Here is a 17623-nt window from a genome sequence, read left to right as displayed (position 1 = left end):
GATGATGCCAAGGCCCGAGGCTGTCGGAGAACACAGGTGCCCCCCCGGCCAGGGTTGGCAAGAGGGTGCCACAGTGTTCCTGGTGTCATGGGCGGGCTCGGGGACATCCCGCCCTGGCCAGCTTCTTCCTCAGCCAGCACCCTGGGGACAGAGGTCCTGACTGTGGCAAGGGCGTGATCTTCAGGGGCCCCTCCGGCCGGGGCCGAGCCCTTCCTCCCCTGCCCGCCGAGCCTGTGTGCGTGTGTGACAGAGCTGTGCTGTGTCTGTTTCAGGATTCCCCTATTCCAAATCTGACCCTCTCCCAGGACACGGAAAGAATGGCTTGGACCACCGGGTAGGTACTCGACCCCTCCCTGGCTCGCGGTATACTAACCGTCACCTGCCGTGAGCCTGAGCGTGGTGCCCACAGCTTCTTAACCACACAGCTGGAAGGAGGGGCCCGGGGACCCTGCTCGCCCGCCGCTCCTGCCTGCTGCCCCACCTGGGGGCCGTGCTGCTGCCTCTGCAGACCAGGGCCAGCCCGGAACCGGGGCCCTCCTCCCTCCTGTCTAACCCTAGCCCCCAGCCCCCAAGGAGACCTCAGTGGTGGGGAGGGGGAGATGGGGCACACGGAGTATGCAGACCCCCCCGAGGCCTCCTGACCCACGACCTTCTTCTGTGACCCAGAGCCTAATAAGGGGCTTAAAGGAGCAGCTAGTTCATGAGGCACATGAGCCACGGGTCCACTTGTCTCCTGGAGTGCATCGGCCCCTCCCTGTTACCGCCCTCATGACTGTCACCACTATCGCTGTCTTACCACCTGTGACTATTACTGTCGCCCCTCATGCTGCCACTTGCACTATAATTATTCCTGTATCCCACACTCTGTAGCTGGCTTTCTCTGGCTGGTCCCAGCTAAGGGCTGGTTGGACTTCCCAGTCCCATTTTCCCAATCTGGGACATTGGAATGTGAGCCCAGATCATTTGGCGCATGACTTGTCCCCATGGAGGGGCTGGGCTCATTTTTGTTGTTGTTCCCAGAGCTTCACTATCCTCAGTGAGGATCCCTGGGGCAGGGTGGGCGTGATAGCACCAGGCCCTGTCTCCCCCCTACACACACGGCCCCAGGACACCCCCTCCCAGGCAGCCTCTGCCCTGTCTGAGGATATTTGTCAAAAACTGGGGCCTTCCCTGGAGAAGGCACTCAGAAGTGGAGCTCCCTGTGTGTTGCACTACAGTGGTCTGGGCAGTAAGTTTGTAACACTGGGAGCAGCCTCCTCCAGCCCCCAGGGCACATCTTGCATCCGGGGGCCCAGCCACAGGGACACATCTGGGAAAAGGGCTGATACAGGCCTTTTCTTGGCCTTCCTCGGGCCCTGTCCGACCTGCTGTTGTGTCTGTCCTGGGCCCCGGCCCCTCTGCATGATTTGACTCTAGCAGGCCTCCTCCTCCACACTAACTGCACTTCCCGTTCTGGAACTGTCTGAGTCAGGGTGTGCATGCCGCATGCTTCTCTCGATTTTTTCCTAAGGATTTCTGCACACTTCATCTTCTGTGGATGGCAGGGTCAGCACAGAACGGGGGGCAGGAGGACATCCACAGGACCCCCACAGCACCAGGAGATGTAAATCCCTGGGTTCAGGGTTACGGTCCTAAGGGGGGTGGGGAAACCATCCAGAATGTTCTCTGCACACCTGGAACAGCTGTTCCGTGACTCAAGGGCCTATGAGGGCGGCAGTCACAGACTCGTCCAGCCCTTGAGCCATGTTCTGGGACTTTTCCTCAACATGTGGAAGACAATTGAGGGAGAAATGCTCTGCCTCTGGGGAGATGTCCTCCCTGGTTCATGCTAGAATGACTTGGATTGATGCCCCCAGCACCTGCAGAGAAGGCCACGGCCTACATGAGCTCTGCCCCCAAAAGAGCTGGGAACAGCTGACCCAGACCCTCCAGCATGGATGTGGTCTTCACTCCCTCTCCCAGGACTAGTGAGAGCAGAGACGAGCTTTATAGAATCTAGAGCTGAGCCTCGGTGAATGTTTCTCCTGCTGGCCTCCAGGATGGGAAGCCCGTGTGTCCTGCAGATGCTGAGGGAGTTAAAGGCAGAATGCATCCTCGTGTGAGGATTTTTAGCTTTTCACGTTGCTTGTGTGGGAGATTGCTGAATAGTATTGGCAACTTCGTTTTGGGCTTCTTTTTCCCTGTGAAGGTTCTTTCCTGTTTTGTTTTTTTTTTTCTCAGTCTTTCTAAGACTTTTATGTAATTTTATGCCTATTTCCCAATGGGAGGGCCAGATCATGACCAGCCACACTCAGCACCTGGACGTGGGCACCCACCACTGTCTGTGGCCTACAGTGCTCACAAGCCACTCGTTAGGTTGCTTTTGATTTGTGTCTACTCCCAGAAAGGATTCTAGGTGGCGTGGAATAAAAAGCTCAGGCTCATTGAGACCAAAAGCCCACAAACACCAAATCATAAAGGAGCAGAGGAGGAAGCTATAAGAGAAATTATATATCAGAACAAAAGAACATTGTATGAGCAAAGCCATTGAAGCTTAGCTCCGAGCTTCCTTGTAGCCAGGGTAAAGAGGCAAACGTGACTGGCTGTGTAGTTCTCACCCGATGGAAGGAAGGAAATCGGTTCATTGAGGGAGACAGAGGCTTCTGGTTCTTGCTTCTAGAGGGGTCTGTCACAGGGGCCACGAGTCTGTATCCTAGAGCTCATTAAAATGTCCTGACAACCAGCCTGCCACAGAGCCTACTCATGGGTGATGCTCTCCTGTCTGTGGAATAAATAGGGCAGTAGCCACCTGCTGCAGGCGAGCCTGTGGATGGGAGGGCGTGGCTCCCTACATGTGCCCCCCGTGTCTCAAGGGAACAACCACTGGTCATCGACAGAAAAACCCTGATGGCAAATATGAACAGACTGAGTTCTCCTGTTGGAGGACAGAGGCTGTCAGATTATAATAGCATAATATGTAATAGCATAATATATAATAGCATAGCATATATATATATATATACCATATATAATAATAGCATCACACTAGTCGGTGATGGTGCATGTTATCAAGCATTCGAACATTTAAGCGCGCCAAGCAGTGAGGCAGTGCCAGAGACTCTTATGAAATACAGGATGGTAGGCGATTTGAATATGACATTTGAAGTCAGACATGTGGATCTAGTGAACAAAGAAATAATAAAAAAATGTATGGAGCAAGTGAATAGTGCAAACAGCAAACCCTCTACTCGGTAAATGAGAAAAATCTATATCCTTTGAATCAGATTTTCCATGTGTCCAAAAAGCATTTTCAAAATGCTTAACCTATGTGCAAGGAAAATCTTAAAGAAGTGTAATGTTTTCCAATGGTAATGCTGGGAAAGAGCAGTGCTGCAGCAAGCCCCGAGTTCAAATCCCAGCTCTGCCACCAGCTGGGTGTAGGTCTTCAGACAAGTCTCTTACATTTCCTGAGTCTCTACTTAGTGTCTTAAAAGAAATTATCCTTACCTCTTAAGATCATTGTGAAGACAGATAACAGAAAACATGTGAAACCCCATAAGCTCTATCGCGTGGCTCCCACAAGAGTAATTGTTATAAAGGCAAGTCCCTACCCCTTCTTCCTTCCACCCTGGTAGCTGCTAAGCCCGTAACAATGAGTGGCCACAATTTCATTCCTCCTACTAACTAATTAATTCCAGTATAATTTTTGAGACATAAAAGACATGGGTTAAAATGTTTACAGTTCTGAGTATTTGCTGTGTGATCTTGGGCTCATTGCTTAACCCTTCTGAGCCTTGTCCATAAAATGATGATGATCATGCCCACCTCTAGGCTTACCGTAAAGACTGTAGAAGGTGTCTGTAGGTTAGCTGGTGCCTACTAAACTCCAAACTAATGGGAGAGGTTAATAATTAGTTGCTTTTAAATTCTCTGGTGCCTCTGTTGAGAACAGTAGGGGAATCAGCCAGGGATGGGCCTGTTGGCATTGCCTTTGTAGGGGTCTCCTGGCCACCCCACCTGTTAAGGAGTGACTGTAAGCCTCCCTCACACCAGAAAGGTCTTGAAGATCCCAGACACTCAGAGGATCAAGGGCAGACTGCTCTTTTCCTGCTCTGGACTGATCTAGTGCCCCCTCCACCTGGAGGATGTCCTACCCTCTCTCCTGGGAGCCTGTGTCTTGCTGAGAGCCTGGCAGATCAGAGGAAGCTGGTTTTACTGCTAGAAAAGGGAGTGTCTAACCGCCCGAGGTGGCGCTAGTGGCCTGCGTTTTAGTGGCGTGTGATGCAGGGCAGTGGACACTAGAGGGGGGCATCTGTCTTCCGCATCACCGATGGACCAGGTGGGAGAAGGCAAGTGGAGGGCAGGTTTGTCTTGCCTTATGCAGGAAGAGGTTCCCAGACCAGACAGGTGCACCAGGGGGTGCTTCTGGGTGTCCTGAGATGTCTCAAAAACTGTTCTTGAGAACTCCTAAGGAGAAATATTCTGTGATGGTTGTAAGAGTTGGGGTGGTGGGAGGTGAAGACGCCTGGCTGAGACTGGGGGAGGCAAGTGAGGCACTTGCCCAAAGGCTCAGTAATCAAAGTAAATAATGTTCTAATGTAATGTTTTTTTAAAATCCAAGTTAATGCAAGAAAATCTGTGATGAACAGAACACCAAATACTTAAACAGAGACTGGCTCCAGCCCTCCACTTACGTGCTCACCCGACTCACCAGCCTCGTCTTCCCTGCTTGGGAAGCGGGACTTTGGGCTGGGGGCTCCTTGGGCTCATCCCCTGCCCGCACCCTCTCCGGGACTGTGCCCACTCCTCGCCTGTCGCTCCTCTACTGCAAGGAAGTGGCGCTTTCCCAGTGGCGCAGTCCAGGGTGACACATTACTGTCCCCTCAGACTATGTGACCCCTGCACGCGATCCCAGATGTGCTGGCCCAGAACTCCGAGTCCGGGTCAGACCCCGTAGCAGGTGCTGGGCCTGAAGGAACGCGGTTCGTCTAGCGGCCCCAGGGGCCTGTGGGCCGTGGCAGAGCTTGACTCGCGGTGTACACTCCAGCCGCAGGAGCTGGGAGTGGAGATACGGGGGCTCAGTGCCTGCTTTTTGGGGCCCAGAGCCTCCTTAGTGGATTATGGGGTGATTTTTCCAGGTGAACAGAAGAGAATTCCTGACATGGGTGGTGGAGACCCACTGACATGGCAGTCTGCTGCTGAGTGCCATGAACGAGGGAGGCAGACACCTGAAATGGTGGCCCGTGTCCCCTCGGAGTCTCCCCACCTGAGTGCCATCATCCGGCACAGCCACTCTGTGTGGTGTGCTCCTGGCACTCTAGGCTCCGTCCAGGGGTTGTATGAAGGGGCCCCCCTGGGCAGCTGGGGCCCACGGGAGCTGGAGGGGAACAGAGGTCCCCACGGGCTGGCCTCCACACTGGGCTGAGCCACACTCCTAGAGGATCGTGGGGTGCAGAGAGCAGGCATGTGGGTGCAGCTCAAAAGGCGGGCAGGAGAGCTGGGCTAGGCAGGGTCTGTGCTGGCCTAGAAGGCAGAAGGAGGCATGTGAGCAAACCCCCCAAGTGTGCCCCAGCATGGCCCTTCCAGAGCCGAAGTGCCAGAGGCTCTGGGGTGCCCACCCTCCTCCCACCGGGGCCTGGCAGCACCAAGGCGCGACCACCCGGCCCTGCAACCTGCCTCCTGCCGCCCTCTCTCTTTCTCTTCCAGAATGCCAATCTGGCCCCTTGTGGAGCAGACCCGGATGCCAGCTGGGGCACGCGAGGTACAAGACGCGGGGACCCCTGTGGGTCTCTGGCTGGGGCAGGGGTCACTTACACGTTCCCACAAGCCTCATTCTGAGATGGGCCCCTCCAGGGCCAGCTGGCAGGAGGCTCTGAGCATTGTGCAGTGTGGGGAACACGGGGGCTCGTTTCCACTCGAGGAGCCGGGTACCTCTGTTCTTATGTGACCTGAGGTGCTCCCGCTGCCCTGTCTCAGGAGCTCCCCTTCCTTCTCTTCATCCTTGAGTATGGCCCACCCTGTCCTGATTTGTCTGTCACTCTGGTCACCCCGGGGAGAGGGATGTGTGTTGGAATAGCCGTCCTGAACCAGGACTGAGTCCAACCCAAACACCCACTGTTAAATTTCACGACAATAAGGAAGGAAGCATTTCAACAAAAGCCCCTGGGGTCCGAGTTGAGTGAATTCAGGTCACATCCTGCCTCCCACTCCTACTGGCTGTGTGGGCCTCCCGGGGCTTCAAACCAGGAAGGTTGCTTGCCTGGAGGCCGGTGTTACTGAAGGGACCCCGGTCGCATGGCAGGTGCCTGACCGGGGGCTCTGCTGCCTCAGAGTCCCTCCTGCGTGGCGCCGTGCTCACTCATCCCTGTCACCCCGAGGATGGTGGGGAGCGTGTGCTCATTGGCTGGTTCATGCTGGGCAGCTGGGGGTGGCAGGTCCCTGGGCTCAGAGCCGGCATGTCAGGATGTTGTGTGGCATCTGGGAAGTTTGGGGACTGGCCCCTGTCGCCTAGGCCTTTTGTCAGGATCTCCCTCCCAGGAAGAGCTTGCGGCCCGGGTCCTAGGGGTACTGCTTTCTGGAGGGTTCTACTTGCTCACAGAGGCCCCTTTAACCACACGGGTCTATTTTTTGACATGACATTGTTAGTTTGGCAGAAAAACCTTTTAAAGAGCTAGCATGCGGAGCTCAGTAACGAAAAAGCAGGAGCTAGGTCAAGAAGGTAAGACAGTAAGAGCCCAAGTGGTCAGACCCTGCGAGGCTGTCAGCCTGTGCAATGCCCCCAGAACTGCCCTGGAATGTCCGTTCCACAGGTGGGTAAACTGAGGCAGGCAGCGCTCTCAGGGCAGCCCGGACCACCAGGGAGACAGTATCACGCCCAAGGAGCACAGCACTGTGTCCGGCTCCCAGTCTGGCCTCCAGCCTCCTGACCATGCCTCCTGCTCTCCGTTTCTCTCTGGAGAATCCACTCTCCGAGGACGGGAGCCCCAGGGCAGGCTGCTGGGGGTGGGGAGGGCTGTCCCCAGGACGGGCCTGCTTCCACCTTTGGGACGAGTTTCCTGCACTGTCTAACCCACGCCCTGTGGCTTCTGCTCTCTGTCTTACAGAATACAAGGTAAGAGGGGCTGCCCGCTGCCACGCCGACCTCTTCCCGCCACGATGCACCTGCCCAGGTTAAAAGTTCCTTTTGTTGTGTTTTCCTATGAAATGTGTATGTCCGATGCCCGCGCAAGTATGTACCTCTCCGTTGGCCTTTGGTCCCAGCCCACGCCTGCTCTCTGGGGTGAGCCCATACTTTCTTCTCCCGACAGATCTATCCTTATGACGCCCTCATTGTCACAAATCGAATTCGTGTGAAACTGCCCAAAGATGTGGACAGGACGCGACTAGAGGTAGGAGGGCATCTCTGATGCAGGGGCTGGTTCTGGCCGGGTGGTCGTCTGCAGACAGCTGTTCCCAGTGTCCACACACATCACCCCCAAGTCTTCTTGCAACAGGCTCAGAGCCAGGGCCCCACATTTTTCCAAAGGCTGAATAATGGGGGTGTGCGCCCCCACAAAGAGGGCTTTGTAGACGGCTTTGCTGTCTGCTGCTGCATCCGGGTAGGAAAGGCTTCATGACCATACTAAGTCAGAGGGGCTCATCTTTGCCCTAAGCCAGGGGCTCATCAACACCCCTGACTGGTGTTGAAAAGACCATCACGATCCATGGCCTCTAGTTTGACCACATTCATGCCACGCTAGAATAATAAGCTGATCTGTGGGGAGCACATGTAGACTTGAAAGGCCAATAGGACGTGAGCTCAGAGTAGGTATTTGGATAATATTTGTTGACTGAAAGGACTTTGCTGAGCACTTGCTATGAGCCACAGTCCTCCGTGAGTCACCACTGACCTTGATTTATGCACCTTTAATTGCACAATCATCCTACCAAATCATCAATGTCCATCCAAGAGATTTCACCTCCTGAGCCCCATTGTCCTGAATGTTTTGCTGCCTTTTACTGACCATTTTGCTAGGTATGTGGGGTCTGGAGATCTCTGAAGACCCAGGACCATGCCCCAGGACCAGGCACATGTAGGTACAGGGAGAGGCAGAGTGCATGTCCGGCCAGTGCCAGACCTGCCAGACTGCCCACCCAGGAAGGAGCAGGAGGGGCACAGACACAATCATGGGACACCCAGCAAACATGGTAGGGGTGCCAGGAGAAGTCAGGTCTGAGCAGAGGCTGGGTGCATCCATACAGGACTGCCACCTGAGATGGGATGGATGGAGGCCCCCGCAGGGAGCACTGGGGTGGATAGAGGGACATGTCCCCTGCTCAGCAAGGAACAGTAAGCTGGTCTTGGAGGAAGGGATGGGACTCTCAAACCAGCAAAGAAGGGAGAGCATTGGAAGGGTCCTCCAGGCCAAGGGATCTGCGAATAAGAGCTTCAGGGGGTGGGGGGCTTCAGGGGGTGAAGGGCTGCAGGGTATACCTGGGCAACTGGGGAGCCCTCACGGTGATGCTGGTGAGGCACCGACTTCCAGTGCTAACTGGCCTTAATCTACATGCCTTTAAAATGAAGATACTGCTGTCTCCTGGGTGGGTCACGGGGCTCCTTGCCCAGGGCCCAGGGAACAGCATCCCTGAGGGGGATGGGCATGGGGATGCTGGTGCAGCTGCAGCCTTGTGCGGAGGCATATCTGTGTCGACCCTTTCTGCTGCAAGTTATGGGAGCCTGACCCAAAGCAGAAAGGGGATTACCACCATATGGTTGATGGGTCTCTACAGGAGTGGCTCGGTCCTTTCTCAGGACCAGTGCCTTTCCCCGTCTCCTGGCTGTATGTCCTCTGTGTGTGTTAGCCTCATGGATAGACAGACTTCTACCTCACCTCACCCAGGCTCAAAGCCTGCACAGAGGAGATCTAGTGTGCCCGGTCTGTCTTTCTCCCCCTCTCCCCTTCTCTCCTCCTGGCCATGCCTTATCTCCACTGCTGGGTGGGTAATCTGACCAGCCCTGAATCAATCAGCTTGGTTGGGGACTGTGATGCCCCTCTGGCCAGGCTTGGCTACAGGCCCACCCTTGGAGCTAAGGGACAGCTCAGAGCTCTGGAACCTGGTAGCAAGTGTCCACCTGCAGGGAGGTGGGGCACAGAGGCTGGAGATGAGGGGGCAGCAAGGCCCAACGAGCCCACAGATGCCACAGTCAGGCTGTGCAGGGAACCCACCAAATCCTGCCGTCATCCAGGACATCAGGGCGTGTACCATCAAAGGCAGATGGTACAGGAGCTCCTCGCTCAGGAGGCTGTCCGTTTAGTAGGACATTTGGATCTTACTCCACAGAAAAAGGAAAGATCCTTGAAAAGTTCTGACCTGTTGATATAAGCACAGGTCATCTGTGGGGTCAAAGGAGGCTGAGGCAGCTAAGGCCAGCTGAGAAGCAGGTGTGCAATCCAGGGGAGCAGGAGTTGCTGGGCCCCTAGCTCCAGGCACAGCTCCTGGCACGTGGATGTGGCCAGAGAGTAGGTGTGCACACAGGAATCTGGGATAGCTGCCGCACAGTTCAGGGGGTGCTGCTATAGGGAAGACAGGGTCCTGGGCAGCCTCTGCGTGGGGCTCAGGTATGACAATCAATCCCCACTTTCTCTGTAGGGGACATGCTCTTTGTCTCCTGCTGAGTGGAGTCCTTGTTAATAGTGTGGTCATGTGCCCAGCCTGGAGGGCGCCTATTTGGTGTGTGTCCTTGTTCTTTAAAGGGCCAGGCCCTGTGGGCTGGTAGCTCTCATCATGAGAGCTGAGCCCAGAACAAGATGCCTGGGGCTCCTGGCACGGCACCGGCCCTGGGGCCCAGAGCCTGTTAGGACTAGCTGTTTCCCTCTTGGGACTGGGATATATCCCCTTTTCTTTTTGCTAAATACAGAATGAAAAGTGCCAAAAAAAAAAAAAAAAAAAGAATCAGAGATGCAAAATAGTGGTTAATGTCTATAAATACTTCCTTTGAGCAAACTCTGAGGTCTGGGTAATGGGTTTAATCATCCATTCTTCAAGAACACGCCCAAGGGTGCGTCTCCATAATCACTGTCCTCTCATCTCAGCCGAGCCGGACAGCAAGCTGTAAATGTTACCAGCAGTGGGGCACGTCCTACATTCTTTGGGGCTCGGAGCTGGGAGGTGAGCCAGGAGTGGCGTGGGAGGGGCCACATCCCAGCAGGACAGGAGGGACCCTGATGTTTTTATTTCAGGGGAGAGAGCTTTATTTTTAATATAAAAACAATTTATAACTCTTGTAGAACTCCAGAAAAATGCAAAGAGGAATGCTCACATCACATGGAATTCCCCCCCCCGAGTCCTAACTCCTGCTAATGCTGTGCTGGACAGGATTCCGGAAATCTCTGTTGGCACAAATACCCGAGATAGCTGACTCTGATTTTTGATACATAGATTCACACTGTTTATGCAGTTTGATACCAGCTTTTTTTTAAAGATTTTATTTATTTATTTGAGAGAGAGAGAGAGCTCAGAGGCAGAGGAAGAGGGAGAAGCAGACTGCCCACTCAGCAGGGAGCCCGAAGCAGGACTCAGTCCCAGGACCCAGGATCATGACCTGAGCCCAAGGCAGGTGCTCAACCGACTGATCCACCCAGGCACCCTTATGACAGCTTTTTTTCCCTCTTAAGTGGAATATTTTTCACGCCAGTTAACATGGATCCTCTCATCCTTATAAATGGCTATGTGGTGGTCCCATGTCCATACTTGGGAAGGTCTGAAAGGCCAGGTGTGGTTCTGCTGGTGCCCCACTAGCTGGAGCTCGGTCACTTGGCAGAGCTTTGCCCACGGCAGGCTGGGTGTGTTGTGTGGCCAGCAAGAGGAGAGGACGGACCTGGGTGGAGAGCCAGTGAGCCCAACACCTCTGTAGGGCATCTCTGGAAGGAGGACTGCTCCTGCTGCCAGAGTGCTTCGCTGCCTCTGTCATTCATTTGCTGAGTACATGCCAGGCACTGAGCTGGGTCCTGGGATGTGTGAGGAGCAAAAACCGCACAAGCTCTACCCTCCCAGACTCAGTCTGAATCAATCAACTGATAATCCAAATGAGTGCATGTACTTATATACCAAGATGAGGGCTCTAAAGGTGGGGGGGGGGTGGACATTGGCCATTAAAAGTGGGTAAAAATTAACTGGGTGTAATAACTGTTGTGTGTGTATGTGTGCCCGTGCATATATGCGTGTGTGTAAGGTGAGAGAGGTACACAGAAAGAGCATCCCAGGGAAGAGCAGACTGTGTGTGCAAAGTAAGCAGGGCTTATTTGAGGAAGAAGTTTAAGGAGGCTAAGGTGGCTATACTTGAGCAGGGTGAGGGTAAGAATGGGACCAGGCCTTACAGGACCATGGCCTGTGTTAAACAGCTTGGATTTTAGTCTTAAGAACAATGGCTTTTAAGTTAGGGAACTCCCTGATGAGGTTTGTAATTCAAAACAACAACGAGGCTGTACTGTGAGGCCGGGATTGGCTGTGTGGATGCAGGGGGGCTGTTTGGGGGCAACTGGGTCATCCAGGCAAGACATGCTGGCATCTTAGGGTGCAGGCAGTGTTGAGGTGAGAAGTGGGTGGATTAGGGATTTGGGCACCATCTGGGAGGTCAGGGTGGCAGGAGGGGTAATGGAAGGTGCAGTGTGATGAGGGGCAGGGACATGTCTAGCATGCCTCCAGGGTGCCGGGATGGGGTGGTGGGTGTAGTGGTGGCCTTGCAGTGGAGTGGGACGAGCTGGGCCCCTGATGATGAGGGACACTATGAGGCTTGGCCAGGGACATTCAGGATGCTTTAGCCTGGCAAAATGAAAGGTGCCTGATAGGTGCCCATAATGCGTAGTAGGTGCTCTGAAAGTGCTGGGGACACGTGGAGGAGGAATGGTGGTCCTCTGCAGCTCTGGAAGTGTGGTCACAGAGAAGTGTGGTCAGATGAACCATGTGACCCCAATGGGCAGGGTGAGGGTCAGCAGACAAACTTCCTGGAGACCCACCTGGGGCCCGACTGAATGCTGTTCCTGAGATCCAGGGCTCTCTGTCCTGGAGTAGGAGTCCCCGGTACCTGAGGGCCTCATGCATCAGAGGATCCCAGGCCCTTCCTGCATTTGGCACCTACCCTTTGAGGGTCTGCTTCCAGGAGCTTCCAGGCATGGAAGGAGCCTTGACTGTCCCTGGCAGACTCAAATATCTTGAGGCCGCTCCCTGCGCACCCCTGCCCGGCACTTGCCGAAAGACATCACCGTTCCCTTAAACTGTCAGTCTCTTGCCAGGCAAGGGTGACATCCAGATGCAGAGAGAGCTCACTGAGGGGCAGGATGACCTGGGTGTCATGCCCCAGCTCCTCAGCACACACTGAGGGACATTCTGCTCCTTAGGCAGGATGCTCTGTCAGCAAGCCCTCCGAAGAGACAGAGCCAGGAGGGGATCACTAGGGGAGTGGGCACACAGACACAGACACGGACACATTTTCAGGAATGGGGTCGCGTCGCTCTGGGCACTGTCAGCTCTGAAATCTGTAGGGCAGACTGGCGGGCTGGAGACCCAGGCCGGAGCTGACTCTTTGAGGCAGAATTTCTCCTTTGGGAAGCTGCAGGTTTTGCTCATAAGGCCTCCAGCAGATTGGATGAGGCCCCTCTGTCACTGAGGCTAATCTTTACTTACATGAAGTGCATCTACAGAATATCTTGTAGAAGCCCCTAGACTCGTGTTTGGCCAAGCAGGCAGGCACTGTGCCTAGCCAGGCCCCCACAGAAAGGGAAGCCATCACGGGAAGCAAATAAGTACAAAAGGGCCATCTTGTCTGACGGCTGGCCTGGGGCTTGTCCAGGGAGTCACTGGAGGGCCGTCCAGGGTTTGTAAATGCTCAGGTCTGTGGGTAGGGGAGCGGCCCTTGCAGAGGAGTCTTGCAGTTTCTTGACTGCCTCCACCAGACCTTGAGGCTAAATGCACACCTGACTTTGCTCAGACAGTAAGAGCCCAAGTCGGAATGTACCTGAAAAATAAGGACCTCATAGTTAAGAATACCTCCTTTGTTGAAAGTCATCCAACCAGTCCAGCGAGAACCTGATAGGCTGAAGGCAACAGCTCTGTGTGTGCCCCTGAGTGGGCGCGGGTGTGTGTGAGAGATGGAGCTGTACCAGGACTTCCAGGGCTCCCAGGTCCAAGCATGCGCAGCCCTCCCAGGCCAGGCCAAGTGGCAGGGATTGTAGGGGTGGAGGATGGGGAGGGAGGAGAGAACCACAGGGGAGAGTACAGTAGGCTGGTAGAAGCCCACTGCATGGAGAGGGGAAGCAGTATGACAGGGACATGTGAGCATAGATTTGGATTCAGGGGTACATGTGACCAACATGGATTGTCCCTGGAGGAGAGTGGGGGAGCAGGCTGTACCAGCAGCCCCACCTTGCCCACCCTCATGGAGCTGAGAGCCAGATGAGGTCAGCAGTGACAAGGTCAGTGATTAGCTAGGGCAACCCAGGAGGGGCCCTGGAGGAGGGGACATTGAGCTGGAACCTGCAGGATGAGGAGGAGCCATTGTGTGAAGTGAGGGAAAGAGCATTGCGCGTCTGGGGTGGCATAGAGCCTGACATGTTCTAGAACTCACCACGGGGCAGAAGGGTGGTGAGAGAGGTGGGCAAGGACACGTGATGGTAATGCAGGGCCTCGAGACCACCTGACAGCCGCATCACTCTGCCTGGCATAGCCTGTGTCCCCTCCCTACCACACAGGCTCTGGGAGAGGTCACGTGACTGTGTGTGGCGTGCTTCCAGCACTACTCAGGCACAGACAAACATTCCACCAATGGCAATGGCCGTTGTCATGATGACAATGATGTCGTTGTGCTGGTGATGTTGTGATGATGATGATGATGTCATGATGATGATGATGATACCATGACAATGATGTCATGCTGGTGATGTTGTGTTGATGATGTTGTCATGATAATGATGAGGATGCCATGATGACAATGATGTCAGTGTGCATGATGATGTCATGATACCACGATGATGATGTTGTGACAGTGATGTCATGATGACCATGATGCCATGATACGATGATGTCATTAGCAGAGGCTTCCCGCTAAGGGGCTGAAGCTTCAGAGTGTGGGCCCCGCTAAGTGGGACACCTCTGCAGCAGGCCCCCGCTTCTTGCAGACTAAGCCATGTGAGCTAGCAGAATTGCACCGTGGAGCCTAGTCCTCCAGAGAAAAGTGGCCCCTCACTGCCCCAGGAGAGGCAGGCTGAGCAGGCCTGGGTCCTGACCCCCTAACCCACCCTGGGGAGCCCACACTGGTGCAGGGCCCAGCAGTGCCTAGTGGGCTGGGTGGAAGGAGTGGGTGAGGGTCAGCCAGGCCCCTCCCAGAGGCACGGCTGAGCATGGAGAAGTGAGGGGCTGCTGGAAGTGCCCTGCAGGGGTAAAGGCTGGAGGAGAGGCAGGCTGGTCCCAGCAGGGTAACCTGACCCTACTAGAACAGAGGCAGCACCACCCCAAGGGGGCTCTCCAGCCACAGGGCCTGGTTCCAGGCTCCCAGGTCCAGCCCTATGGCTTCCTGGTTGTGTGACCTCGGGCAACGTACATGACCACTCTGAACACGGTTTCCTAAGGCCATAAAATGAGAAGGGGAATCTCGGGAAGTGAGGTTGGCAGCAAATGTGGTGAAGGTTCTCACCCCAGCCTGGCCTGTGGTCCTCGGTCAGTGCAGAATTGTGGGGTTTACATTCTTAACTGGGGTCCTGACATGGGCCTCAAGGTGTCCACGGAGCTCCCTGACACTGGACGCCAAGACTGTATGTGTGACGTGTTTCTACCGGGATGGGTCACCTCACCAATGTGACCCAGAAAAAGCTGGGAATCTCTGCCCACTAGGGTGCCTGCGAGCACCCCATACTGGTTCCTGGGCCCAGGCGTAGGAGTCCCTGTCCCAGCCCAGGGTGCCCATTACTGAGGGAACCGCAGCTGAGGCCACTCAGCGGGTGTCGGGCTGCTCCTACTGTTAGATTTTCAAGAATTTTGTGTGCTGGTCGTTAAACCCAGCCACTCCTGGAAATTAAGTAAACTTGCAATGACATATGTTTAAAGAGAAGATACTAGATACTCAAAACTCAGCCCTTCCTAACTCCTTTACTAGTTAGCACCATCCATGCCCTGGAGGGTGAGAGCACCTGTACAGGAGAAACGTTCTAGGGCCGTCTGCTACTGGACTCCTCTGCCCTCAGTGACATCATGTTGGCAGCTTGAAATGGGGGTGGTGTGAGTCTTTATACCATGGAAAGAGGCCTGAGGCTCTGGGAGCCTGGGGTGAGGGTGCAGTCAGGACAGGAGTCGAGCTCCAAAGCCAAGTCTGAGCAGTGAACCGGAGTTGCCTGGACACGTGAGGAGGGGCTGATATTCCAAGAGTGGATAAAGGCACATATTCCCATTTTACAGAATCATAACTGAGGCCAGGTCAGTCAGCACAGCTGGACAGGGATAGAGCTGGGACTGGAACCCTGCTGTGCCTGCCTCCTGGGCCGGAGGTCTTTGCACGATGCTGCCATGGAGGGTCCTATGGAAGCAGACCCCCAACAAAGCATGTAGGGCCCCTGCCATGCTGCAAAAGTGGCCTCCCCAGGGGGACTCCTTGGGGACCCCACTGCACCCCAGGAGTGAGGCTGTGCCAGGATGAGGCCAACCTATCCCTCTACAAAGGCACCACACCCTGGGCTTCCTTCCTGCTCTCTCAGGGAGGAGCTACTCTGTGCCTGACCTTGGTGGCGAGGGCGGGGCGGGGGGGGCTGTCAGGCCGCCCCGTCTCCTGTGGAGTCTTCAGGAGCCAAGGCCAGGGCAGTTGGCTTGGGGTTAGAAAGCTGGCTCCAGCCGCTGGGGTCAGCGGTGCCCCACATGTCCCACCTGCTACAGGACACAGGGTGAGTCTACCACATGACCTGGAGCAAGTTTATCTTGAATACCAGTCTGAGCAGGGCCCTCAGCTCCTACTCACCTAGGTGGCAGTGGAGACGCATCCAGGCAAGCTCCGACACTTGGGACCACACAGCTGGAGCTGAGGAAGGGGAGCAGGGGGGCGCAGTGAACAGGTACCCTGCCAGGCATTCCTCATGTGACCCTTGCCTGGCCCTCCAGCGTCCTCAGGCAGCCAAATCCTGTTCCTGCTCTGCAGATGAGGTGGGGGATCCCTGCAAGACTCTAGGACTTCCCCTTACCTCAAGCATTCCCAAACCCAGCTACCATCACCCACCCTGGGAGGCGTGTGACAAATACAGGCACCTGGGCCCCACACCACCAAGCCTACCCTGGTGGGTTTCCAGGGGCCCAGCATCGTCAGCTCTCACAAGCGCCCTAGGTCATTGCCAAGGCCTGTGGGGCTGGGAACTGAGCTGGGCCCCATGTAGCAACCTCCCGCTCTCTCCTGATTGCACCCTGCCTTCCCTGCCCGGGAGTGGGCTCCTGTATGCAGCAGGAATGCAGGACCGCATCACCGGGGTTATGAACACTCACCTCAGGCTCTTCCCAGCCCAGACCTGGGCAGGGTTCTGTTGCCCCCACAAGGAGCCTAAAAGGAGAGAGCCAGCCTTGCATCTCTTCAGGGGCCTGGGCTGGCCTCCCTCCCAGAGAAGGGTCGGCTGCCTCTTGCAGCCCGGCTATGTTCAGGCCCTGGGGACCAATGGCCTATGGGCAAGCTCCATGACAACTCCTCTCTCCTGCCACCGCTCTGCCACCTGTCCTCTGTGTAAAGTCCTGAGGGTGGGTGTTTCCATGGCCACAGAACCTGGGCTCTGTGCAGCTTCTCTGACTCTATTCTCGGGGCATCTTGGTTCTGAGAGTGAAGGTGAGGTATATGGCACCTACAGTGCCAGGGCTCAATGGCTCCCCAAGTGCCCCCAGGCTCCTCTGACAGTCCTCCAAGCTGCCACTGTCTCCCTCACCCTGGCTGGGTGGGGGACCCCAGGCATTGGGGGCATAGTTGCCCCTTGGCGCTGCCCTCCCCGCCCCTAGGGTGCCACCCCTCTCCCCTCGTCTCCCTCCTTCGGATCCTCAACCTGGCTACACCTGAGGGCCCTTGAACAGCTCACCATGGGGACCCCTGCCCACTCTGCAGGACCACCTTTGGGCACTTTTCTGGTTCTCCCCATACGTACCCACTGAGAAAGCACGGTGAAGGTGTCCGCCCCAGCACCAGCTTTGGGCTCTGGACCATCCCTGGATCACCTGCATGTCTGTTAACACCCGCAGGGGCCTATGTCCCTGGCCTGTCCTTGCAGCCACTCAGTGCTGAGAGCAGGAGGAACAGTCTTCCTCTTACCCTTCCTTCTTCAATCTTGATTGCCCCACAGTGATTGGACAGGTTGTGATTGGTACCTAGTAATAGGGTGCTGTTGTCTGATGAAAATTCTGTGTCTCTGTGGACCAGCCGTGGGTTCCCACGCCATGCAAATGGTTCCTTTCTGGCAAGCACCAGGATCTCTTCTGTTTGCAAGCTCAAGATAGCAGCAGGCAGCTGGCCTCGTCCTGGCAGAGACTTGTTGATGGGGTGCTTCTGTTTGTGTGTCTGTGTGTCTGTGTGCATTTGTGTCTGTGTGTGCAAGAACACACGCACTGAGAACTCTGGGCCCAGGTTCAACTAGGAGGGCCTTTTGTGACTCACAGA

At 55.4% G+C, this 17623-nt stretch overlaps 1 protein-coding gene across 12 annotated transcripts in view; it reads left to right on the top strand.

Moving 5' to 3' along the window:
• The window catches only part of ABLIM2 (actin binding LIM protein family member 2), a 142183-nt gene that overhangs the window by 121709 nt on the left and 2851 nt on the right, over positions 1 to 17623 (top strand). For 8 of the 12 annotated variants that reach the window (XM_072737605.1, XM_072737607.1, XM_072737604.1 and 5 more), the window contains 3 exons: positions 273 to 334; positions 5686 to 5740; positions 7083 to 7367. In XM_072737605.1, coding sequence (XP_072593706.1) covers positions 273 to 334; positions 5686 to 5740; positions 7083 to 7153 — 188 coding nt within the window. In that variant the 3' untranslated portion in view covers positions 7154 to 7367. Of the gene's footprint in view, positions 1 to 272; positions 335 to 5685; positions 5741 to 7082; positions 7368 to 17623 lie in introns of those variants that run through there. The other 4 variants (XM_072737601.1, XM_072737597.1, XM_072737596.1 and 1 more) reach the window with 2 other exon arrangements.

Source organism: Vulpes vulpes, chromosome 14 (assembly GCF_048418805.1).
Source record: "Vulpes vulpes isolate BD-2025 chromosome 14, VulVul3, whole genome shotgun sequence".
NCBI lineage: Eukaryota > Metazoa > Chordata > Mammalia > Carnivora > Canidae > Vulpes > Vulpes vulpes.
The sequence above is the reverse complement of the archived record's forward strand: the minus strand, read 5'-3'. Positions and strand labels throughout refer to the sequence as shown.